We start from the raw sequence: 25,393 nt of genomic DNA, 5'->3' as shown, positions 1-25,393 counted from the left end.
TTTTTTTCGTTGTCCAGTCTATAGATCCAGGCTTACTTACTTGTTGGCTGTCCTGCCCTGTCCCTCCCTCTCCTCTCCTGTCCTATCCTTTCCCAGCTCCTGTTTGATTCCTAGGCTCTACTGTTCTGTAGCAAGGACATAGGAAGACCGATAAGATTAGTCTATTTCTCTACCTCCTAGGAATAAAGAGAGACCGATGAGATTCGTTTGTTTCTCTACCAGGAATAAGAAGAGAGGATATGTGAAGACCGATGAGATTAGTCTGTTTCTCCACCATCAATAAGAGAGACACACAGAGAGAGACAGAGATCACAGTTTCGGTACCACCCCATCAATCAACAAATCCCGTCCATCGCCATCCAAGATCTCCCAGCCCTGACCTCTAAACCGACGGCCCCAGATCCCATTGCGGCCCGGCGCCAGGATGGAATTAGGATCGAGGGCGTCCTTGATAGACTCGTTGAACCGGCGCAACGCCCCGCCGTTCCAGCTGTACGACTGGGCGACCTGGTCGGCGAACAGCAGATGGGTGCGATACTCGCCGAAGCCGCGGGCGGCCGCGTGGCGGATCAGGTCGCGCATCAGGGCGATGGCGCGGCGCTTGGCGTCGCGGTCGGCCCGGTCGTAGACGATGTTGGCGATGTAGTGCATCTCACGGGCCGCCACGCACATGGTCGGGAACAGGTCGAAGCCGTGTTGGGCGTGCAGCTGCGCCACGAGGTTGTGGATTGCGCTGGCGGTCGTCCCTGCGCCTCCACCTCCGCCTCCACTTCCACCTCCTCCTCCACTTCCACCTCCTCCTCCTCCTCCTCTGCCTTCGCCTCTGCCTCCTCCTCCACCTGCACTTCCCCCTCCGCCCGCCGTCGGCACAATGGGCGAGAAGAACAGGTGCGCCGCGTTCGGCACCCAGTTCAGCCAGTCCAGCTCGCGCAGCCCCGGCTGGCCGCTGCACACCGCCACCCGCGAGTGCAGGTAGTGGTCTGCCGCCACGTCCGTCGGCAGCAGGAATCGGCTGTCTGGGATCTGGGCGAACGCCGCGCGCACCGTCGCCAGCTGCCCGGCGATGCTGGCCGCCGTGTCGCCGTACTGCGTGCCGTAAAACACCCACGACACGTCGCCTCCGCCTGGTGGGAAGAGCGTCGACGCCCTGGCGCGGATCACGTCGCGAGGCATTGGTTTCTGGTACTGCCTTGGTTGAGCTTGACCTTGAGCTTGACCTTGGTCTTTCGATTTCCGTTGAGCCGTCTGGCTGGTGCCGCCCTGCCCCCCCTCATCCTCGTCCCACCAGAATGACCGCGGCTTCCCCGTCACCGCCAGTTCCTGGATGACATGGCGCAGCTGCGGGATGTTGCCGAGGATGCGTTTCTGGGCCAGCGGCCGGATGATGTCGACGATGCGCGCCAGGTCGTCTTCGCGCGCAAAGGTGATCATGTACGACTGGTGGCCCGTCGCCGGCATCAGCCAGAACCCCATCTGCGTCACGATGCCGTAGTTGCTCTGGCTGAAGATGCCGTCGATGTACGGGCCGTATGCCGCCTGAAACGACTGCCACGTCGGGTTGGGGACGTCGGCCGCGCCGTCTCTGGCCTGGCTGTCTGTTGCGCCGGAGGAGTTCTGTGGCTGTGGCTCTGGCTGTGGCTCTGGTTGAGGCCCCGGCATCGCTCCCATCCCCGTCCTCAGCACTTCCCCCGACGGCAGCACCAACTCCATGCCGCAGTGGTTGGCGAAATGGTCGCCGTACGGCGTGTAGCCGACGCCGCGATCGATGGCGTTGCCCAGCACACTCCCGCCGCCGAGATCCGGACAGTCGATCCAGAGCGGCAAGCCTCGTCGCTGGATCTCCTCGTACAGGGCAAAGTACGACACTCCAGGCTCGACCACACACGACGCGTTGTCGCCGTCGATGTTGACGATGCGGTTCATGCGCCGGCCCAGGTCCACCACCACCGAGCCGGGCACGCGCGGCGCCGCCCCGCCGTAGCCGATATTGCGCCCCATGGAGATGGGATAGATGGGCACCTGGTGCTTGTTGGCCCAGCCCACAATCGTCTGCACTTCGCGCGTGTTGCCCGGGTACACCACCGCGCTGCAGACCAGCTCTTCTTGCTCGGCAATGTGGTATGCGTCATGGGTGTTTCTGGATCAGAGTCAAAGTCAGAGTTAGAGTCAGAGGGGAGGAAGTAGATACAGTTGATTGAGCGTCAGTTATGGAATGGTGGGTTGTGCTGTGTTTACTTACGGGTGTTCCATGTACCAGCCATCAACCAGCGGCCTGTCCGTGCCGTTGACCTCGACATTCTCGTGGCCCAGAGCATCTTTCAGTTCGGCAATCGCCCGATCGAATCCGGCCTCAGACACGCCCGGCGGCAGAGCCTTCTTCTTCCGCGGCACGCTGTCAGGCACCGTCTTCTGCGAGTACAGCCTCGCCTTGGCGTCGACGGCTTCTTGTTGCAGGCGAGCTGGGACGCCGCTGTATTTGGTGGTCAGGCTTGGGATGGGATTTTGACCTTGATCTTGCCCTTGCCCTTGCCCTTGCCCTTGACCACTCGACGCTGAGCCCGAAGTCGGCATCGTGCAGGTTAGGTTCGCTTCGGTTTTCCGTATGTCGACGCACCGTTTAGCACACTTTCGCTTGTTCCAAGGCACCGTTTGGTGGAGACTCAACCCCTCGAAATCGACACGATGATCGATCTCGTGAAATAAACAACAGATACGGATGATACACAGCAAGAAGAGGCGGTGTCGTCGCTCCCCTGCCCCGCAAAAGAGTCGAGCACTCACCCACTCGCCCTGAGACTGATTGCAGATTGCAGATTGCAGAGTGTTGATTGTTGATTGTTAATTGCCGGTCTCAGTTTCCAATGGATCCATTCCTTCATGATCGTCCATTCCATACATACCCAACCAAACCACTCATACTGGCTGGTCGGCGTAGGTACGGATGGATCTGCCCCCTCTCCCGAGCCACAGTGTACGTACTGTACGCCAGGGTCGGCACTGGTCTCCAGGTGGGTATTTTCCATCTCCATCTCCATATTGTTTGGGGTGAGGGGAGAATGTGGAGGGCTCAGGCGGCTCAGGTTCAGGCTTGGCCTAATGCAGTACAGCATACAGTATGTTCTGTGAGCCAACCACAAGATCCTGGGAGTATGGGTCCTTGTGGCTAGCTACAGGATAGTACTCCGTACAGCACAGTACTCCTGTATGCCTAGCTAGCTAGCTGTCTTGTCGGGTCAGTGGAGTCTGGGCCGGACTGGACTGGACCCAGCTGGCCTCGCTCAACAGGCTCCAGAACTGGAGCGGGCAGGATCAGAACCGAGGATATGACCTGTGACCTGTGTAACCCGTAAGCCGTGTCATGTACGTACTCCGTACCCCGTCCAGCGTTTGTGGTCGGAAAACCCCCCATCATTCGAGCAAGTGGGTGCGTGATCCGAAGCAATGCGCAATGAGACGGACAAGGTGGACAAGATGGACATGATGGACACGATGGACACGATGGACACGATGGACACGATGGACGCAATGGACGCTGCGTGATATAGACAAGTCATGCCGTATCTCCCCCGAGATCTTGGAAGTTGCCTGCCACCTCCATATATATAGGTATAGGTATATATATGCGTGTGTGCGTGTGTCAATCTGTGTTCATGACACTGATATCCCCCGCAAATATGCCCGACACATGTCGCGCAAAACAAAGTTGACCGGTCATTAACTATCTGCCGAGAATCCTCCTCAGATGCGCACCTTGACTGTCACAGTCTACTTGGAGGGGCATGAAGTCCAGGCCGACTCTCGACGTTCCGATGCCCCCTCCATACCCGGTCGACGCCATGATGGGAGGATCGCGGCCTTGGATGCCGCTGCCGCTGCCACCGCCACTGCCACTGTCGGTGCGAGACTCTGTCACATTCTCAGTTGCAGCTTCGAATTTCTGCACTATCAGCCTGGTAAGGGTCCAATAGCTATCGGCCGAGGTCTCGAACCCGATTTCTCGCACCGCGGACCGTGACAGGCTGGCACGCGCTTCGTCCCACAATGTCTTCCAGTTGGTTAGAGCCGTCTTCATCGGTTCAAACAGGTGGGATGGCACGCTGCCGAGGGTGGCGGGTGATAACCGGTTCAGGGGGGTTCCCAGGAGGTGCTGCCAGCAGTATGTAAATAGCACTGTGGATCGGGCATGAATCTTATTTAGCGAAAATCCAATTTCAACGCATCAGTGGCCCCCGACGTGAACATAGGAGATTGATCTTCGCAAACAGACATACCGTGAATCAAATAAAGCATGTCCCAACAACACAAGGTTTCGGGTTGATATGCAGACATGAGCTCGTCCGGCTGCGTGAAAAGCCGCTGAAAGGCATCGATCAATTTCATTCGAGGGTGGGGGCATAAAGATCGTTGCAGCATCTCCGCATAACTGGCCAGGTCAAAGTATTCCGGATGACAGGGTAGCTGCAGATCCAGTTCGCCAAAACTGACCCGCGGAGGTACGTTATGGAAGATTCCCATGCCTGAATCCAAGGCCAGGATGATATTCATCGTCCTGGACGTGGGTGGGTGGATAGTCAGGAACCAGACACGCAAACAGCGCAATCTTGACGGGTAGGGGCATGCTCACCGAATCCGGGTTTCGTTCCGCACCCAGCGTTGGAACGACGTCTCGTCTGAAATGACCCCAGCCCTGGCGTGCTGTGCAGTGGGAAGCCCGAAGGATCTAGCAATCTGAATCATAATCAGAATCAGGAAATGCCGTGCGTGCCATGCATCTCAAAAGTACCACATACACTCAAGATGGTGCAGAATCTTTGCCGCCTTGACCTCCTTCGGCCGGCCAAGTTCCCGGAGAAGAATTGCATGACCACCATCAGGTATGCTCCTTGGAAGACCTGGAATTGATAGTCGAGAGTCTCCTCGTCCGGCGCCTCTGTAAGCATGAAGCTGCCCGGGGCTTCATCCCTCAGGCCGGGCAAGCCGAAGATATATACCTCCATGACGTCGAACAAACTTTTCATCCACACCACCTTCCCCGGGTCTGGCGAGTACATGGCGCCCAGAGCGGCGGTCGTCAGGAGTAGAGGGATTGGAGCCACGGTGGGCCGGAAGGATGGCCGATGTAGTATAGGGCAATGAGGATGATAGTTGGTGAAATACAAGTTGATGCAATGGTCTATTTCCGTGTGGGTGAGTCGCTGGATGGCCGGGCCCAGATGCGGTGTGTTTGGATCTTCTGGGTATTCCATGGCATATCTGGACGCCGTCCCGATCAAGAGCTGCCGGATTTCGAATGCACGCGGCTCAAGGCTCAAGGCTGTCGGAGACGAGACTTCACCACCGCTAATCACCTGTGACAGGTCGTGTTGCAAAGGGAAGGAGCCGAAAGTCATGGTTTCGATTCCTCCCAGGAAGCTGTCGAAGGCCGTGTCAAAGTCGGGCATCTCGGCCCCGATGAAGACGTCGTTTGGTTCGTAGTCCTCGCTCCAATGCGAGGCTTCGGAAGAATCCTCTGCTTCACCCATCGTCGTCTCATCCTCTTCCCCGACCGGGCCTTCCGGATGATCGCGAATGGGAAACCGTTCGGTAAATCCGTCGCCCTCAGGAGCATTGAGGAGATGATGGATGGGTATCGCCTCTCGACCCTTCAGTCTCGCCGGCTCCTGTACCTGGTGGGGACTTGAAGCTAGACAGCTTCAGATATTACATCCTAGAAGCCCAGTTTGGCGGATACTCACATCTGATGCACTCCTTGCCCAGTTCTTGGCAACGGCTACAAGGCGTGAACTGATCGCATTTCGTCCTCAACTTGACGCACGAAAGGCACGAGGACCTTTTCCTGCCTTTGCTCTGACCCTTAGGGACCGGTGCTTCCCCCCGCTCTTTGCATCGGAACTGATGTGCTCGAAGGACGTCGCTACAAACAGGTCAGCGGGTGCTCGTCCCGTCGACATTGTGTGCTGTTGTTACCTTCGCTTGAAACATTTCGAACAGAAGGTGCAAATGAATGGTCTTTGTGCGACATCTAAGCCCGAACTTTAGAATGTGCAAGCTGGAAGTGGGAATAGACGTCACAGACGTTGCTGTTGATGCCGCATCATATGAGCTTTCCTCACAAAGGACTTGGGACATGATGGGCAGTGAAACCTCTCGTGCCACGGAAGGGGTTGGTCCATGATCCGGGCAGTCACGACAGGCCAAGGTTGGGAGTAGAGTCATGAGACCGACGTTGTGGGGTTGGGTGTCGTCGACAAGGAAATTGACGGCCCTGGACCTCGCTGTAGGCCTCATCCATGAGGCAGCAGAGGCGGCGACACACGGCTACTGGCTCTCCGTCATGGCGGCTGGAATGTTGGTCTGCATACGCATAAGATGAATGGCCTCGAACACGAAGAAGATGAGCGTGCCTCAGTGGGGTGTCGAAGAGGTGAGATGGCAAGTATGATGGAGAGATTCCCCGGAAAATCAACCGCGACGGTGCCCTAGTGGGCGAGCTACTCTCGGAGAGTTAGACCTAAGCAGACAAATCCGGGCGCATCTAGGCGGCAACCAATGCGAGTGAAAGGGCGGTTGAGACATGCACCAGCGCGCCATGGTACGTGACTGGATTAGTTTGGGGGCCGGACCAAGATCCAGGGAGTCGACATTCCAATTCCAGTTCCAGTTCCAGTTCCAGCGCTAGTGCCAGTTCCGAATGATGAAACCGTGAAGTTGAAGCGGGCGGCGGGGTGAGATGGTGAGATGATGAGATGGGGAACGCCAAACTTCCCCGTGGGCGCCTGCGGTTGCCGTTGATTTAGCCTCTACAGCTTGGGGCTAGTGCCTTGGCAAGTGGTTCTAGACTGCTCTAAGCCAGCACAGCTGGCCAATCTACACAGCGTTCTAGTCCGAACCCGCATTAGCCGCCGTTGGTTCCCGGACACTAATCCGCTGTCCGAAGTGATTTAACCCATTGTGGCTGGGCCAATTTCTGATCCCTTCAAGCTTCTTAATCATCAATTTCCCAACGTCGTGCGCTGATGCAGTGCTGCAATGCTTGGTAGACTCCCTTTAACCGACCCCATGCTCGCCTCTACAGCCCTTTGGTGTTGGCTATCTCTGGGCCGACTTTTGTCGTTTCTAGTTGCTCGCGCCGGTGCCATATTCCCTCCATGCTCTGCTCCGAGGATCGGTCGCTCGAGGAGAGAGAGACCGTTGCACGTATGTATCTTGCAGGCGACACGCTATAAATACCTTTAACACCAACGATGGTTTCGTCGTCCTCCCGCATCCAAGCGATGTGGTCCCGCCAGAGTGCATGGGTTTTAGGGGGCCGTTGGAGCTCGGTCGGCGGAAGGGTTTCTCTGCGATCATTTCGAGCCTACGGAGTACAGAGTATGTATATGTACGCCCTCGTGCTCCTCGTTGATTTTCTGTCCTGCTCGTCGGTATCAAAAGTCGGTAAACGAGAAGGTCAGGATGCATGGTCACGCCACCATCTCAACCTTCTCTGTGACATCGTACACTTTGCCGTGCATGGCAATCCAGCACGATGATCGTCGGGAATTGTGTTAGGCACCTTTAGGCTCTCCACCATAATAAACCTGGAAGTTGAGGGCGGAGTACGGCGTACAGCGTAGGCCAGACCATCTTCTTTTTCCATAGCCTCTGCCAGCTCCCGTCATCCCACGAAATAGTGGGGGTTGAGCCTGCTGTACCGCCCCCACCCCACCAAACGGTACCCAGCCACTATGGGTCGGGTTTGCGGCAATCTCCTTCGAGATACGGATACTCTGTACGGAGTACAGATTCTGCATTGAGGCGAGTCCCCAAGCGGAACTGATCAGGACAGGGCTGATCTTGTCCAAGGGCGCTGGGCTCGGCATCATACTCCGCACGCCAGACCCCTAAGCCGTGGAGTTGTAGAGGAGGCTGCCCGTCCCATATACTCACAATCTAAGCCTTTGTCACGAGGAGCAAAGAATTCTCAATATGGCTGAAGAGGTCAACGTGCTGCTATATGGGCTTGGGGCGTGAGTATTGTGATGGATCTGTGATCCATCTCCGGGTGTCATACTAACAACATCCACCGATAGGATTGGATCCTTCTACGCCTTCATCCTAGACCGATCCAAACGAGTGCGGTTGACCGTGGTGGCCCGGTCCAATTACGAAGCGGTCCAGAAGAATGTACATATATTTCGATCGAGGTACATCGAAGATGCCCATCCGGCTGACCGATGCTCCAGGGCCTGCACATCAAGAGCTTGAACCATGGAGATCATGTTGTCCGGCCTGCCAAAGGTACCTCATGCTCATTTTCTGTGTTCTCCAGCCAGGAAGTAAATTGATCCGTGTGATAAAGTCGTGAAAACGCCGGCCGAAGCGGGTGAGACTTACGACTATGTGGTCTGCGCGCACAAAGCTATCGACAACTCCTCAGTGCCGCAGCAACTCGCTCCCGCCGTCGACAGGAATAAGACTTGTATTGTGATCATCCAGAACGGCGTGGGAAATGAGGATCCGTTTCGGAAAGCATTCCCCAAGAATCCGATTCTGAGTTGCGTGGTATGTCCTCGGTTCCCGGTCGACAAACTCGCGAGCTGATACTGCGCGTTGAAGACATGGGTGGGTGCCATTCAGAGCGCTCCGGGTGTTGTAAACCACACCACGTCGGAGAACACTCAGATTGGCATCTTCCCCGCCGGCGACGCATTGGATCCGGCGGTGGAGAAATCAAGACTCGACGAGTTCTCCTATTTGCTGCGAGAGGGAGGGACGCCTTTTACCGTCGAGGATAATATTCAGGTGCAACGGTGGGAAAAGGTGGTCTGGAACGTTGCGTGGAACTCCCTGACCACGCTGACCATGCTTGACACTCATGCCTGGCTCAATTCATCGCCCGATTCGACGGCAATGACCCGGAGGCTGATGCGCGAAGTCATCGATGTGGCACAGAAGTGCAACGTGCCCATCAAGTATGAGCTCATTGACCAACTCGTCGACAAGATCTTGGCTATGCCACCCATTGGAAGCAGCATGCAGACCGACTGTAAGATGGGCAGACCAATGGAAGTGGATGTGATCTTAGGAACTCCCGTGCGAAAAGGAAGAGAGCTGGGTGTTGACATCCCAATACTAGAGGTTCTTCATACACTGTTGGTCGCCATCAACACTCGATTGAAGCCGAGTTGAGAGGGTCGAGTGTAATGGGCCGCCCACCAAATGCACGATATCCTAAGCCATGCCTGTAGCATCCGGTATGCAGTCATCTTCTCATGCGCTCCACATGTGTACAGCCCCCCTCTTGCCCAAGTTCTATGCGCAGCATGTGCCGATGGGTCTGTCTGATATCGAGGGCTCGTTACTTTGCATACTGTTAGATCAGGGGAGAAGCGGGGTATCCAGTGTACAACAGGGTAAGATAACCTCGCAGTCGGGACTGAGAGTTATATTATTGGTAAACACCTTGACGTCGAATCCAATGCAATGTGGTTGACGAGATCTGGAGGTCGACGGCGTTGTAGAAACCTCGGCGCAGTTGCCGTTGCGGTTACAGACGGACCACGTGATTAATGTACCTGGGAGGATGCTTAGGGGCGAGCCAGGAGTCCGGGATGCCTAAGGCGATCAACATAGCCGCCGTCTAGGGGTCGTGTGCGGCGAGGGTCCGAACTTGATACCTCACATGAACATAAGTATGAGGCAAAGGCGGCCTACTCACATCTACTGTACATGGTGTCCTAAAATCGGCACTGTACACACCTGGCTAGATACCTAGATACCTACCGGCCACCCCTCCTCTAAGTCTCGTTACCACTCCTGGATAGCCCCATCAGGCCCATAGAACTCTTTACACTGCCAGGGCTCGGTGGTCTTCGCAATCCGCCTGACGACATCTTCATCAATCTCAATCCCTAGACCCGGACCCGTTGGGGCCTTGACATAGCCGTCCTCGATGTCAAAGACGGACTGATCGACCAGGTACGTGTTGAGGTCTTCCTCACCCGCCTCGATGTTGTAGTGCATCCCAAGCGACATTTCCTGGATGACAAAGTTGGGAATGCTGAGCGCGACCTGGATGCATGCGGCCAGAGCGATCGGGCCCAAGGGACAATGCGGCGCGATGGCGACGTCGTAAGCCTCGGCCATGGTGGCGATGCGCTTGGTCTCGGAGATGCCGCCCGCATGCGCAATGTCGGGCTGCAGGATGTCGATGCTGGCATCCTCGAGGAACCGCTTGACGTCCCATCGCGTGTACAGCCGCTCTCCTAGAGCGATTGGGATCGTCGTACTGTCGGATAGCTGTTTGAGTCCTTCCGGGTGTTCGACCAGCAATGGTTCCTCGATGAATAACGGCCGGTACGGTTCCAGTGCCTTGGCCAGCTGTTTCGCCATGGGCTTGTGGAGGCGGCCGTGGAAGTCGAGCCCGGCGTCCAGACCCAGCGCTTTGACGGTCTTCAGTCGTTCCACCGTCGCGTCCAGCACGGAAGGGGAGTCGAGCCAGTTGATGCCTTCAGTTGCGTTCATCTTGACGCACTTCAGACCCTGTGCTATGCGGGCTTTGGCGGCAACCTCGATGTCCTTCGGCCGATCACCACCTATCCATGCGTACACTTGGACCTTGTTGCGGACTTTACCCCCGAGTAAGCGGTAGATGGGTACGTTCAGCCGTCGGGCTGAATCGAACATGTCAGCCAGATCGAGGGGTAGAAAATGCAGCTGGAGGGAGTCCTTACCCTTGAGATCCCACAGTGCAATGTCAATGCCAGACAGTGCGGACATGAAGACAGGGCCTCCACGATAGAATCCTAAGCGCCAGATCGTCTGCCAGATATGTTCAATGTCACTTGACCAGGGATGTTTGTTAGCTTTCTGGGAGTCGGTCTCAAATAGCTTTAACTCAAGAACAAGGCACGTTGAGCTACCAAGACAAAAACAGAGTGCGATCCGATACTTACTCAGCCTCATATCCAATGATCCGATCAATGATCTCGTCTAGTGCCCCTTCCACAGCCTTGGTGTGGCCTTCTAGCGTGGCCTCTCCCCAGCCATAGCCATCGTCATCATCTGTGATCTTGACAAACAACCATCGCGGCTTGACGCGGAAATACTCAATACTTTTGATTTTCGGAAGTGGCACTGCAGGGACTTTGGGGACCTGGCCCTTGGAAGTGCCGTTCAAGGCTTTGAGCTGGTCCGTTGCCATCTCGACCAACGTCAGTCAGATCAGTGCAGCAAGTGCTAGGAAGACAAGGGATGGATTGAGTGGGATAGCTGTCTTGTCATCAAGGATCAAATCCAGGTCTGGGTTGGAGACAGGATGCCAATAAAAGTTCCCGGCATCGTACCTGCTGAGAAGTGGCAACGTCGACGCTGGCGTGACCATCCACGGGCGGACCGACTTTGAACCGAAGCGCGAACAACGGCGCAGCCCCGAAGCCTGAGCCCCTCCATCAGCCATCAGCCATCAGCCATCAGCAATCAGTCCCCAACCCGGCGAAACCCCGATACTTAACCCCCACTCCTCCGCTCTAGGCTAAGGGACCTTAGAGCCCCTTAGCGCTTGAGCCTCGGGCCACAACGCCGGCTGAATCGATGTCGCGCGGGGGTTAGACAATGGCCTAGGAATCCTCGTCCGTAACTGGTGTCATCCGGCGTCGCTCCTGTCTGCGCAAACGGCCAGACTGCAACTTGACTGGCCTGCTCTTTTCCTGAAGCCACTGCTTGAAGGATCTCTTGCCCCGGATATCGTGGCCGCCCCCACCCCTGGAAATCGGCGGAACACGATAGAGGACGGCTGTAGGCTGACGCTTGTTCTGCTCGGGGAAGGGTGAGACATAATTAGTCCCGGTAGCAGAGCATCTCCTCAAGGGACAATGCCCGGTATCTGTCTGCTTCATGCCGACCATTTCAACGCCCACGTCGCCCGCGGTGGCATGAAATGCAACGTGAGAAACCCCCATCATGTCGATTTGGGCATGCTTGATCAGGTATATAACCCTTTTGCGAGCGAACCACCAAGGTCGGGAAATGAGCATTTGACTCCGTGGGATGGTGCAACTACGATCCAGCACAACCTCCTCACTCCCAGGCTCAGGCTGTCCACGGAATCTGCCGAGTCATGACCGACTGGCACCTCTCAACAACATGATCGCGTTGCGCAAGAGTTCGGCACCCTCATGCAACAATTCCCATCTCGAATCACGAAATGCGGCCTCCAGAATTACCAGCACTCCTACCACGTTGTTTCTTCCATCCTTGATCGAGTCCAGGTGTTGTGGAGTTTTGACTGCACCCACAGTCTGCAGGAAAGCTTGAGCGTCCTTGACGACGGCTTCTACAGGGAACTCACCGCCATCATGTGCCATGGTTAGCATGGAGTGGTTGGAACTGTGGGAAAGGACCGAAGCTGCGCTTGGAGATGCTGCAGGCTGAAGGAGGCTGGGGAATGGTTGGAGGACTCCATCCATTGCGAAGCCATATGACCAGACCACAAGGGCGGCGTAGTACAACGTCCATGGCCTCACCGTCAGATGGTCGTCACGAGCATTGTACAGCTTCCTCGAACCATCTTGACCGGGCAAAAGCACCGATCGCAAGAGCTGGAGTGCATGCCACACCCCTATCTTGGCACTGCCGCCTTTGGCCCAGTCAAAGACCTTGCACTTGACTCTTTCATAGTCGGCATTGGTGACGGTGCGCCCAAACAGGCGCTTGGTGCCAGCGAAAATTTGACAGTCCATAATATCAACATGCATGGCAATGTGGCTCAGGTGATGGAGCACATCAGCCGTCTCTGCCATGTCCCTATCCCCTGGGCGGCCGCTGTCATTCTTTTGCCAGGGAAGAGCCGCCCTTCGCATATGCTCAATGTTCTCGTCAACGTCCCTTTTCCAGAAGTCAAACGCCTTGGTAAGCGGGGTTCGCCAGCCATCGGGGACGCCCATTGTTTGCGAAACACCAAGGCTAGAGACCTGGAGGTCTCTCTGATGCATGTGCCAAGAGACGGAAAGCAAGCCCGCCATCAGGATTATCCTGCCAAAATTGTTCGTCCGGACTTTCCGACCAGTCAGTGTCTTCTTGAGGCCGTCCAGGAATGTGGTGGGTTTGATCCCGTTGGCATGTAAGCTAGCTTCTACCCGACCGACCTCGGCAGCAGATGTAGCTGACCAAAGGGCGTCATCACACGGCAAAGGCAACCGGATTTCGTGGACAACCATCATCGAGGCGTGGCCAAACATGGTGGCATGGACGGCGTCGAGATAGAACGCCGCGTAAGCGGCACGGCGGGTGGCTTCTGCGGTGATCCAACGACTCCACCATTCGTCCGGAGTAGAAGGGATGCGGGAGGCGTCTGGACTGACTGTCTCGATGAGGGCTGTCCCACGTCGCATCAAGTTGATGGTTGTGGCATAGTGGATGTGCGAGCGCTCGTGGAGCAGTCTGTTCGCCCTCGTCTTCTCGTAGATTTCTAATAGAAGCAGTGTCTGAAAGACCCACAATTTGGCCGGAGGGTGGAAATCGTTGTGCATGAAAACCTGCCAGCGCAAATGCCACGCAATGAAGGTGGCCAGGCGGGCAGCCGCATCCGTCACTGCTCGTCCATGGGCTTTGTTTAAATACGACGCGCCGATGGCCATTACTGCCAGAAGGAGGTATTCGTGGATAGCGTCCGCCGAAAAGGTTGGTTGATGCAGAATAGGCATCTGGGCGTGGAAATGATACCAGTAAGAGCCGATGTAATGTCGCATCGAGCGGATGCTGAGGACGTGTTCCTCTGCATCGACATTGCCCTGGAAGACCTCTTCCCGAAGCTGTCTGACGAATGAATTGTCTCCCTCGTTGAATCGAGATCCCATCAAGGTGATTAGGGACTTTCGCTTTGCGTGCGACAACAAATTGCTGTCTCCACTGAGCTCGGGGATGTTTCTTACTGATTCTGTCGACCGCGGCTGGGTCATCACCGGGTAGGCGTTCTCCAATGCAGGATCGGCAAAGTAGCTGGGATAGACAGCGCTACCGAAACTGTCGGCAGGGTCTGCAAAGCCGATCCCTCCTTGACCGGCCATCGAGAATGGTGCCGTGTGCAGACCCCCAGCATCTTCAAAGAGCCAGGCAGTGAATTCGTCCCTGATGGAAATTGGCGAATCATTGAAAGTCTGGTCGCCGAGACTAGGGATGGAATACGTTGTAGCAGGATTCTCTTGTGCCTGTTGCTCAGCTGTTGCGGGTGCTATGGTGCCATTCGAGCGTGTCGTTGTCGTGTTCAGGACTGTAGGGTTAGTATGGCCGAAGACACTTTCGGAAAGACTGTGCGACCTTTGCAGGGACAGTGAAACATCTGTTTGCATCTTGTGCAGAGAATAGTTGCCGTTCGGTGCGGAGGCCTGGAAAGCAGGATCAAGATTTTGTTGCGAGGCGGTCCGACGCGGCTGAGCAAAGCTCTGAGAAGTAACATGGCTATTTATTCCGTTCGAATCGGGCCTTGATGGCTGTATGATGGCTTGAATGTCTGTAGGCTTGAGCGGAGAGTGTGCTGAGAAGGAGGCTCGTCCGAAAGCCGGGGATTGCAGAGCATTGGAGGCCGGAGATCCAGTATCCATGGCTGCTTCATCGCTTACCGAGGACCTAGGAGATAGGGGACCATTCTGGCCTGACCATCTAGAGTTTGCCTTTGCTCGAATGCCGTGACGCTCTCTGTGGCGAGCGCAGAGGTCCTGTCGCACGAAGGTCCTGCTGCATCCGGCATAGTCGCACTTGTAGATCTCCTTCGGATTATCTGGGACACGGTTAATCGGGGCATTGGGCGATGAAATCTGGCTGAGATGGGCGAACATACGGTTTAGTTGGTGGCGGTAGAGGTGCTCTGCGCGTGAGTAGTGTCGCCCACAGCCGGGATATGTGCATTCAAAACGGCGTCGAGGCTCAGTTCTACTCGAGCGGCGTCTAGGCTCGGAGGAGGCACTGATATCCGTCTCGGATGGCTGGTTCATGTCTGGTGCGGCGACGGACTCATCTAGACGCAGGCGCTTGGGTTCAGACATGGTAGAGTCTCAAAGTTAGCGAATCAGCTTACATGGTCGAGGAGAAGCCATGCGCAGGAGCGGAGGGTCAATCGCAGCAGACGGGGGGAGCCATGGGGGTCGCAATTGCGAAGGAGCGGAAGAACAGCCCGGGAAATCGATATGAGTTGTAGATCTCGTCTGCAAGGAGGGAGCTGGTAGAGGGAGCTTGTTGGGCCGGTATTGCGGCCAAGATTGCCGGGTCGGAAGCTGTTCGGTTAAAGAGGGAAGCGATCAAAGAGTACAGTACTGATATACTATACGGAGTACACAGGCTAGTGGGAGGAAAGAGGACAAAGGGAGCTCGCCAGTTTCAGCCGTTGCAGCGCAGTGTGATGCGGACTCCGAGTTCTCCCAGATTTCCCCCGCAGTCCAAATCCGACGAGCGCCTGTGCCTGCGCCCGCACCTGCGCCTGCCTGCGTTGGGTGCTGGGACAGAAACTGCGGGGGCTGAGGCTGGGATTCCATACAATGCAATGTACACTGTACATACAGTAAGGTACATATCTGAGGTGAAGTACTAAGCTCGCTCATGGTCTTCTCAATACCTTGACATTTTCAAGACTACTCCATACACTACAAGCAGCACCTTCGACCAAACATCGCTGGAAATCCTAGGAGATACGTGGCAGTCGTCTGCCCCAATCATGAGACGGGAAACTCTCATCAGGCCAAGGTAAAGTGGTTTCGCTATCGTACAGTTTATTGATCTTGCCGAGTCTCATCTCGGTCTATCATGGCTCTAGCTCAACTTTGCCTATTTCAAAATGCCCGCTATCTAACGCTCAACGCTGCGAATTCGTCAACCCGTATTTGTCAAAAGCAACAAGAAGCGCCCCGATAGCGACAGCGACAGCGACAGCGACAGGGTTGGAGTACAGATTTCCCTTTATGAACATGTCGGCACCCCGATTGGTCCCTACACCAGCTTTCGAACATATTCCACAGGCCCGTCATACACATGTCGGGCTGTGATGAAGTAATGTAAAACAGCAAAGATCAGGACCGCTCCGAACATTAGGCAACTCCAGTTCATCTCCGCCGCTGTCGGCTTCGGATTACCCGGAAAGAAGGCGAAGATTTCCGCGAAAATGAGGAATAAGAGGCTGAATCCGTTCAAGAAGAGGCCGACTGGTCGAGAGAAGGTGAACTTGGCAGGAAGGAGTGGTTGGTTGGTTAATCGTCTCCAGAACATACAGCCAATGGAAACGATGTACGAGGCGAGAATGGCGACGAGGGACAGAGAGGTAATGTTGTTCAGTGCAATCGTCGAGCCGATATTGATGAGAGAGAGGAGACAAGACACCACGAAAGAAACCACAATACTATTCATGGGCACATCCCAGCCGGGTCGGACCTGTGAGAAATGGTTAGACGGGAACCCACCCACGACATAGCAAGGACACGTACATATGCAAACCATGCCGATCCAGGGACGCCCTGATCGCGGGCAAATGACCACAGCTGACGGGAGGCAGTTGCGGTGATCGACAAGTTGCAGAAGATCGCGTTGAAGATGACGAGCGCCGAAAGGACTGATGCCCCAGCATAAGACTGAGTTGCTGTGTAGAAGACGGCAATGTAGGGCTGCCCGGTAGGTGAATTGATGACGTCGTCGAGTTTGCCCAACGTGAAGCAAAAGGTGATGAGGATAATCCAACCCATTGCCCCGTTGAAGACAGTGGTGGCAATCATGCTTCGTGGCAGGACTTTGGAGGCGTCGCGAAGTTCTTCAGACATGTGAACGGCACCATCGGCCCCAAGCAGCGGGATCATAACGGCCAGAATGCCCACGATGGCAGAGAGACCATTCGACGACCACCCTCCATAGTTGTTGAATGTCGTGAAGACATCGTGGGAGGGGGCGCGTGGTCCCAGGACCCAGAGGGTGATCAGGACACCAAAAAACCCGAAGACGTGGACGATCAGCACAATTCCCTCCACTAAGGGGAGCTTCTTGACCAGAAATGTGTTGAACAAGACCGAAAATGAAGCGACGGCAAAGGTCAAGAGTGTCCCATGCCAACGTTCGGGCACATAATCCGGATAGTTCAAGATTGCCAACCCCTGGATTTGAGTACCGGCCAAGAACGCTATATGCTTCATCAGTCTCTGTCTTTCGAGGGGAATATGTGGCCATTGATTCGTCCATCAAATACGTAATGACCACCACCCGCTCCAGGACTGGAGTATGCTTACCTGTGTTGGCAGCACCAGTTTGCCATCCTAGAACGCAAAGCCATCCTGAACAGAGTTAGATATTGGCGGCTTGGTGTTTGGTTGCCTCTACTGACCGACGATAAAGCTCATGAACTTTTGGTGCTTCCTGGGCGCAAACTCGGAGACCCAATGGTACTGACCACCAGAAGTTGGAGCCCTGGATAGACGTCAGAAGATCTGGAGGCTGGGCGACACCGGCTACAATTTCTTACATGGAGCCCATTTCAGCCATGGAAGTGTTGACGGCCAAGAAGCCAATCCATGCAACCAAAAACATCCATATCATACCGGCAGTACCGCCATTGATCAAGCCAATAATGGATGTGCTGTGTCTAGATGTCAGCATTTGTGCTCCTCCCGAGTATCTTAAGGAATGGTGACTGACCCCAAGATGGTTTCCCAACTGGCCATGAGGATCATGGAAAAGCCGAAGATGGAAACAAAACGGAAATTGCGCTGATATTGTCAGCCAAGGTTCCACGACAGTCAGTAGGTGATAGAGCTCACACGCAGCTCCTGGGACTTGCCCAGACGATACATATCGCGCTGGTCATCAGCGGTGCCCTTCTTATCCGAGGGAACATTTTGACTTGATGTTTCTGGGTCGATCTGAGATGTGATGATCTCGCTCTGCTTTGGCTCCGCCATCTTGAAGATGGATGGGAATACTCACTCGCCCAAAGCGAGTTAACGGACAACAAAGAGAGGCTAGAGGTTCAAGTCTCGAAGAAATGTCAGTATACAAGAAAGCTCTCGTCGACGGCAAAAGACAGACTTCTGGTCGACAACTTGGAACTGCTGTACGTAGTACAGTGTAGAATGGAAATACTCGCGACAAGGGACCAGGGAGAATAGAAAAAGGAACGACTGTCCATGTGTCAAAGCCGCGCCCATGTGGTTGGTGCAGATCTTTACCCTTGGAAGAATGGCAGAAGCGAAAGGGCTCAATTTGGCCAAGGGCCTCCGGACGCTACACCAGACCAATGCATGCCCAGGAGGGCGGACGTCGCGGATAATGGAGAGGAACATTAACGTCAATCCAAGCCAGGGCCTCGAGTGGTGGTCGCCATTTGAGACGAGTGGTAGCCGATAGCATGTGGCGCTTTGGCCTCCTGGGCTTGAGCAAGCCAGGACGCTAGGACACGACCCCAAAGAAATCTCGATTCTCCCACGAGTCCTGGAGGTTCCTTCGATAACAAGAACAGCCTACTCCGTACAAAGCAAGCGGATCGGTTAATGGAGGGGAGTTCGTTGCAGGTTGGACTCTGTGACAGGAAGAGCTCCATCCACGCAAACCCACATCCCAGACTGCTTGATCATGCCACGGAAAGGCTAGCCATTTAGATCAATTTGGGTGTGACTTGCCATTGGGATTGACTAGCCATTGGCTGTGCTTGGATAGGTTGAGACGGGACAAGGCCGTCCAACTAGAGCAACCGTAACCTTCCACAATCCCATGATTGTGTGGCAATATCTCTCCGAACGTCCTGAGAGCAGCAGATCTTTCTCCAAATGTGCCATACTCCGTACGACAGAAAGCCAGGGTAGCATTTCTTTCGCTAGTGATTTTCGACCTCGTCCCCAAAGCTCCAGGGCCAGCACTCGAATGCCAGGCAGCGTTTCGGTAAACATTGTAGAGTTGCCACTAGTGACAGTCATCAATTGACGTAAAACCCCTGCTCAGGACATATCAAGGGGCTGTGGACAGAGCCAATAAAGAAGGGGGCTTCGGGGCTTCTGTGAAGCTGCCGGAGGAGAGGGCCTCACGGCCGTCGACACACAAAGAAATGGCGCAGAGGGGACATGGGTGCGTTGGCGAACTCATGTTGACGTTTGTGGCACTAATGTAAGGGCTAAGCGAGAGGTGGAAGCTTGCAACGAGAGAGAGGCCAGAAGTCGAAATGGACAGGGTATAGAGCCGAAAGAGTTGAGGCAAGGAGCTCACAACAGCTTGTCACTTGGAAGTTGGCAGTTGATAGTAGCAACGTCGGCTGGGGATTTGCACTTTGCAATGGTCCGGAGTTGGCATTACTAGCTCGGTAAGTGCCAGTACGGAAGACTAGTACCTAGCACTACGGGTATTATTGGGGCGCCACAGCGCGCCTCCGAGCTCCCGTGCCGGGCTGTAGGAGGCTAGGGAGGCTTCGAGGGAGCAGCCTAGCGCTAAGAGATCTGCCCCCCAGACTAGTAGTACATCCACCCCCACCACCCACTACCTCAGGTACCTAAACATGCCTAAACACACCTACCTAGAATCCTACAGAGTAGATAGTAGATACCCTGGAATGTCCTCACAGTTGCAGGTGGAAGTGCTTAGGAGGCTGGTCTCTGGCCGTGCAGTAGTATCAGCAGCCTAGCGCATCTTGGGGCATCTGCTGTAGCAAGTATGTGTACCACTGCACTGCACTGTCCTGTGATGGAAGTAGCCAACTGCACCTTTTCACACTGACATTGTGGATCTTTCCCTCTTCGGTAGCCGCTTTATGTCTCTTCCATGCGGCCTTCATGTTGGTGGACGTGTCAACAACCTGCTTCTCGCTGTTTCTCCCGTCTGCTGACCCCAACGACAAGGGTGTCTGTGTGGCTGACAAGCCACACTCACTACCGTGCTCCTCTTAGCCAGACTCGGGTCGCCCTGCCAGACCTAGGATTCCGCACATTCTTCGTCTCACCGAATGCACTGACGTCCCCCCTCCTCAAACGCGATACTGATGGATTGGATTGGATCTCGGGACAACTCACAGACAGTGAGCTTGGGATACCTCTTCGGGGATTATAGTCACCGTGGGAGGTCTAAATGTACACCATTTATGCCTTAACCAATTGTGCTGCAAGGGGACCTGAACCCAACAAGTAGGAGGAGATGATACTGTACAGAGTACACCCCAAAAGTCCCATGCCTCGATGTTGCTGCGGGTGGCTCATGGGAAGCGGCCAGTCAGTGTCGACGAGATAACCATCAGGTCAACCTCTCTCTTTTTTCTCAGAGTTGCTTCGAAAATTGACAGCTCTGGGAACCAATGGCAGGCACACCACCCTCCTAAAGCCTCGCTGGTTCTTCCGATTTGTGTACAGCTTGCGTCAGCGGCGCCCCTCTGACATTCAGGAGGTGCATCTTGTCCAATGTCCAGGCTCCTGATTCCCTGAACCTGGAAAGGTCGAGCTGATTGACAAAAGAAAAGCTGAACGGGAAGAATGTCGCGGCTTTCTCGCAACACCTGTTTTCAACGTCCGAGACTTTCCACTCATTTAGCTCTTGACACTAATGCAACATTGACACAGGATTAGCATCCGAGTGGCCGGCCGCCGTCGCTTTCGAACGCTCAAAATCAGCTTGAACCCTCTGTCACCCCGGGACCTACTCTGTAAGCGCTCAGACCGACCGCTAGGACCCCGTCAACCCGCCTTGTCTACTTGGCCACAACCGTTAGAAGTTTAGACTCAGGTGCGGAGCATCAAAAGCTGTCACTACACTCCTTGGCTCTTGGGCAGTCCATCCAACCCCATGCATGACATGCCCAGAGACGTCCGCAGTCCATATTTCTTGCGGAAAATGATCGGCACACCATTGTACTCAACTCCGCGCCACCTCATGATTTCCCGGAACGTTGCCTGACTTATCGGCATCGCTCCTGATCTCGTCGATCTCGTCCGAGAGCAAACTAACACATCGGTTCCTCAGATGGCGCCGGACTCTCATAGCTTTTGCAAATGGTCTGGTTCCTTTTTTAGGCTCCATCCGTGCCAAAGCGCATGTATGTAGAGACCGCCAGAGGCTACCAGGCTACCATGGTAGCAGGACTTCTGCTCCGGTAGGCAGGGGTCCCTGCACTTGGGATATCAGGGTTGGCTGTTGCTGCGGATAACGCACATCCTCGAGGTGGCTTAATCTTGACACCTCCGTCTTGAAGCCCGTGAAACGAACTCGACCCCCGGCCAGTTGGATTGTGTGGGAGGACGGAGTACGTACTTCCGCAATCAGCTGCAGACTGCAGGGACGTGGGGAGCCAGCATGTCGGAGTGCCTCTGGTCGTTCTAGCGTGCAACGACCAACGAGGTACAGGCAAGCCATCACACCTGCATCACAATCATATCATATTCATAGCCAGAGCCATACCTCGTCCCATTTCTCTTTGTTCATTCGATTCCAGCAAGCGTCAATATGGCAACTAACTTGGATCAACCCCGTTTCTCTCCCATCACTCCAGACGACCATGCTGGGTCGGTTTGGATTGCGGCGCTGCTATGTCTGGTCTATTCGGTCATCACGTTGTGCCTCAGAGGTCATCTGCGATGGAAGATGTATGGTGTGGACGATGGTCTCGCTCTGACTGCGACGGTCAGTCCAGCTCGTCGTGATCGATCTTTTGTTGAAGGCTGACCCTTGTCCAGGTTCTCCAGGTCGGAGAGGTGGTTGCGGTCATTGTCGGCCTCGACCATGGTCTAGGCAGGACCCAAGACCTCATTCGTGTCAGTGACCTAGAAGAGTCCAGCAGGGTAATGATTTCCAAGACAAAAATAAAAGGGCGATCGTTAACTTTGCGACAGGCAGCGTTTGCAGGCATCATACTCTTCATCCTCGCAGGCGCGCTAGCAAAGGCCTCGACACTTTGGTTGATGATGAGGCTCTTCAACTTGACTGGACCAAAGTCACAGACCGAAACGAGATCAAGAGCACTATACTGGACCGGCTTGACTCTGTTTGTCGGAATAGGCCTCTGGGGGCTCCTGTCCATTGTCGCAGTCTCAGTCGACTGTCGCACTTCGACCTTTATCCGAGGCGATCAGGGCCATTGTTCGCACCAGGTAATACAATTACAATCTGGAACCGCGCCGAGCGTTGAACTAATGGTGTACAGTTCTTGCGCTGGCAGCTCATCACCGCCTTCGACGTGGCGACGGAGTGCATTTTGGTGCTACTCTCCATCTTCACTGTCTGGCCGGTTCAGCTGGCGTTCTCCATGAAGTGCCAGGTCGTCCTCGCCTTTGCATTCCGCTTACCGTAAGTTGACCCCTAGGTTTTGGTCGCACCCTGGCTTATCGAGACCCAGGATTGTGGCGCTGTCGATTGTACACCTCAAATTCATCTCCGATTACACCAAATCCTCCAACCCGGGGCTTGCGCTGGTGACTCCGCTCGTGCTTCAACAGGTACAGCTATGCTGGTCCCTGATCGCGGCCACGGTGCCCAACCTCAAGGCTTTTGTCAAGAGCTTCAGCAGCGGGTTCGGCATTCGACTCGATCCTAATACTACGCGCATATACGGTTCCAGACGATACGGTCGAAGCAACGGCTATGAGCTGGGATCAGTACCTGGCCATGGCACCAACAAGTCCAAGTCGGATACGCGGTCGTACAACGATCTCGAAACACACTCCGCCCTCCCTCGACAAATGGACGACGGGAAGGCCAGGACAAGGGATCAAGAGTCAATAGACAGCGCTGGCAGCCAAGACCATATCATTCGCAAGGATGTGCAATGGAACATTCACTATGAGACCAACCAAGACCGAGTCTGACCGCTGTCAATGACGTCCATCCACGAGATTCATGTGATATAGCGTTTGGCGTGCTGGGGTTGGAGCAGGATTTTGGTGGTATGAATCAGTACTGGGGGTGCGGTCAATCAACTACATGGGCTTTCACGGAGTCTACGAGTTCTGGTGACGGGGAGATTGTGGTATATCTAGATACAGACAGGATCAAACAGGGTAAACGGGCTAGATGGGATGGTCATCTGCACAGAGTATGTACGGATACGTCGCCGGCGACCAGATTCGAGCAGCGACGAGAGTCGTGGCCAGGACTTGGCTTGACGGGGGACTGGTCCCGAGCTCAATCAATTCAACGTCGAACCTCGTTCTACGACTTGTTGACCACCTGCACGCCATGCTTGAAGTTGCCTCGTCTGTGTGTTCCTGCGTACTGCGTAGGGATATGGTGTGACCGACCCTCCCTGCTCAACCTAGATGGAAGCCTAAGGCTCGGCCATCTAGCGTGGGATGTGATGTTGGGGCGGTACCCGTGAATTTGCTTTTTGTGTGATGCCACCACCACCATGATCCGTCTATTTACTCGGTAATTAGGATCGCTTCCCCTGGTTTGACCGGGATTGAAAGAGTCTCGACTCTCGCCAGGTAAGAGTACCGAGTATCCTTAGTCTGTGAGTGTGCGTGCTACTAGTAGGATGTGATTACCAACACTCCCTACTCCGTACTAGTGACCAGGCCACCTTATCTCAGGAGGTTCGAGTCAGGGTCAGGGTCAGGGCCAGGAAAGCCTAAGTAAGCTGCTTCTCATGCAAGGGGAACTCGGTAACATGGGCTAAGGCCGTGTCGAGCTCGACCCCTTACAGAATACTTCCTCTGTGGCCCATCAGGACGGCTGCTGCAAGTCTAAGCTTAAGCCCAAGCCTTGTGGACTAGTATGGACTGGCGCAGGGACTGGGACTTGAACTGGGATTTGGACTGGGACTTGGACTGGGACTTGGACTTGGACTGGGATTTGGATGCTATCGAACACAGTTTCTGTCACAGGCCTTCAAACTCGCGCATGAAGAGATGCAATGTGTAGGACAGCACAGCACAGCACAGCACAACAGAGAAGTGTCACTGGCTGACTGACTGACTGTAGTAGACTACCTCAAGTGTAGCAGATGTATGTTCTCTGTTCTCTGTTCTCTGTTCTCTGTTCTCTGTTCTCTGTGCTGGTATCCGTACAGGTACGGTACAGAACACAGCACCAAGAGAGTTTGCTGCTCACAACCGACCATGTGGCTGGAGTGTAGATAGGTAGGTGTGTAGGAAGGTACAGTGAGTGGAAGTAACTTGAACCATCCACCCATCCACCCATCCACCCATCCACATTCGTTATTTAGCGACCTCGCTCGCCAACTTCCTCACTTACAAGGGTTGTGAGCGAGCACGGACTGCCAACTGGTGTCCTGGACATGTGGTATCGATTAGCATGATCTTTACATTGCACATGGCTCAGCTTGGTGTGGTTTCTTTATCTTCGTCTTTATCTTTATGACAAGGGTATGTGAGATGTCATGCGTGGGTCGGATCAGGCTCAGATCAGTGGGTGTGTCTCCGTACTGTATGGAGTACCTAGGTTGTCTATCAGATTCGAACGTTTGTCTGGACAGAGACAGAGACGGAGACATGGACATATACGGTAACAGCGCATCCCACTGGAATGTGCACTGACCGCGGAATACAGAGTATAAACTACAGAGAAGATACTCGTTAATATGTCTGCAGAGAACCGTGCAGTGCACAGCACATGGGAAGTGGTGACAGTAGAGCCTGAGCCTGAGCCTGAGTCTGAGCCCCTGTTGTCGCAGTCCAGTGTCTCTCGTAGCGACGTAGCGAACTACCTACCTAGCACTTATCGGCGGTAATTCATACAGTATCACATAGGTAGTAGATACCTACCTAGTAGTAGATACCTAGTAGATACCTAGTAGTAGATACCTAGTAGTCAGTAGTAGATAGTATGTACAGTATGTACAGTAGGTGAGTAGTATCCGACACTTCCCCGGCGCGGCACGCGGTTACGATTACGGGTACCGGTACGGCTTAAGGCCACGGCGACAAGCTACGCGAGACGAGACGAGACGAGACGTTCTAGGCACGGTTCGTCGAGCTGTGGCTCCTGTCGGTGTCGGTTCGTCAGATTGGAGGTTGGAGGTTGGTTGGGGGTTGAAACACACACACAGACACATGGGCCCTATCACACACCCCTATCACACTTACAGATAATTATAGACCATCGAGATAAGGTGGCTAAGGTGATTTAGGAACTAACTACATAGTAATGACAGTAGGTACATACTTCCTCCGTTAGGTACAGTACCTCGTACCTAGTACCTACCTTCCTAAGTACCTAGTACTTCAAGTTGGGACTGTCTTGTGTCCAGTGACCTGTAGAGTATGTATCAGGTACCGAAGCGAGCTGAACTATTCGACTGTAATGCAGGATACGGATAGGGGAGGTATGTACTACAGTACTGGGTACCTAGTAATTAACGGCTGGCAGTGACCGTGACCGCCCTTTCGTCGAAAACACCATCACCATCACCATCGATCCGTGCAGAGATGTGGATGGTGCACGGTGGATGAGGGACGGA

The 25,393-nt window shown here is 54.5% G+C and overlaps 7 protein-coding genes across 7 annotated transcripts; 2 read left to right on the top strand and 5 right to left on the bottom strand.

The window, feature by feature from the left end:
* Positions 1 to 309: 309 nt before the first annotated feature.
* On the bottom strand, positions 310 to 2,571 carry A1O3_02845 (uncharacterized protein; the record flags this gene model as incomplete). Its single annotated transcript, XM_007732985.1, has 4 exons — positions 310 to 746; positions 846 to 1,189; positions 1,286 to 2,137; positions 2,240 to 2,571. The coding sequence occupies 4 exons, from the start codon at positions 2,569 to 2,571 to the stop codon at positions 310 to 312; spliced, it is 1,965 nt and encodes a 654-aa protein (XP_007731175.1).
* Positions 2,572 to 3,718: 1,147 nt separating this feature from the next.
* A1O3_02844 (uncharacterized protein) lies at positions 3,719 to 6,022 on the bottom strand (the record flags this gene model as incomplete). Its single annotated transcript, XM_007732984.1, has 6 exons — positions 3,719 to 4,170; positions 4,272 to 4,549; positions 4,625 to 4,728; positions 4,791 to 5,683; positions 5,816 to 5,914; positions 5,968 to 6,022. The coding sequence occupies 6 exons, from the start codon at positions 6,020 to 6,022 to the stop codon at positions 3,719 to 3,721; spliced, it is 1,881 nt and encodes a 626-aa protein (XP_007731174.1).
* Positions 6,023 to 7,968: 1,946 nt separating this feature from the next.
* Positions 7,969 to 9,171, top strand: A1O3_02843 (2-dehydropantoate 2-reductase; the record flags this gene model as incomplete). Its single annotated transcript, XM_007732983.1, has 5 exons — positions 7,969 to 8,009; positions 8,073 to 8,166; positions 8,226 to 8,280; positions 8,342 to 8,544; positions 8,599 to 9,171. 5 exons carry the CDS (start codon positions 7,969 to 7,971, stop codon positions 9,169 to 9,171), a joined length of 966 nt encoding a protein of 321 aa, XP_007731173.1.
* Positions 9,172 to 9,789: 618 nt separating this feature from the next.
* A1O3_02842 (galactonate dehydratase) lies at positions 9,790 to 11,185 on the bottom strand (the record flags this gene model as incomplete). The annotated part of the gene is made up of 3 exons (XM_007732982.1): positions 9,790 to 10,655; positions 10,716 to 10,825; positions 10,938 to 11,185. The coding sequence occupies 3 exons, from the start codon at positions 11,183 to 11,185 to the stop codon at positions 9,790 to 9,792; spliced, it is 1,224 nt and encodes a 407-aa protein (XP_007731172.1).
* A 913-nt stretch (positions 11,186 to 12,098) lies between these two features.
* On the bottom strand, positions 12,099 to 15,023 carry A1O3_02841 (uncharacterized protein; the record flags this gene model as incomplete). Its single annotated transcript, XM_007732981.1, has 2 exons — positions 12,099 to 14,758; positions 14,819 to 15,023. The coding sequence occupies 2 exons, from the start codon at positions 15,021 to 15,023 to the stop codon at positions 12,099 to 12,101; spliced, it is 2,865 nt and encodes a 954-aa protein (XP_007731171.1).
* Positions 15,024 to 15,960: 937 nt separating this feature from the next.
* A1O3_02840 (uncharacterized protein) lies at positions 15,961 to 17,909 on the bottom strand (the record flags this gene model as incomplete). The annotated part of the gene is made up of 7 exons (XM_007732980.1): positions 15,961 to 16,398; positions 16,452 to 17,134; positions 17,241 to 17,285; positions 17,336 to 17,418; positions 17,474 to 17,587; positions 17,647 to 17,717; positions 17,769 to 17,909. 7 exons carry the CDS (start codon positions 17,907 to 17,909, stop codon positions 15,961 to 15,963), a joined length of 1,575 nt encoding a protein of 524 aa, XP_007731170.1.
* A 3,514-nt stretch (positions 17,910 to 21,423) lies between these two features.
* On the top strand, positions 21,424 to 22,781 carry A1O3_02839 (uncharacterized protein; the record flags this gene model as incomplete). The annotated part of the gene is made up of 5 exons (XM_007732979.1): positions 21,424 to 21,600; positions 21,654 to 21,758; positions 21,810 to 22,067; positions 22,121 to 22,263; positions 22,313 to 22,781. 5 exons carry the CDS (start codon positions 21,424 to 21,426, stop codon positions 22,779 to 22,781), a joined length of 1,152 nt encoding a protein of 383 aa, XP_007731169.1.
* Positions 22,782 to 25,393: the final 2,612 nt, after the last annotated feature.

This window comes from Capronia epimyces (genome assembly GCF_000585565.1).
Source record: "Capronia epimyces CBS 606.96 chromosome Unknown aczIQ-supercont1.2, whole genome shotgun sequence".
Lineage (NCBI taxonomy): Eukaryota > Fungi > Ascomycota > Eurotiomycetes > Chaetothyriales > Herpotrichiellaceae > Capronia > Capronia epimyces.
This window is presented reverse-complemented; position numbering and strand designations above follow the sequence as displayed.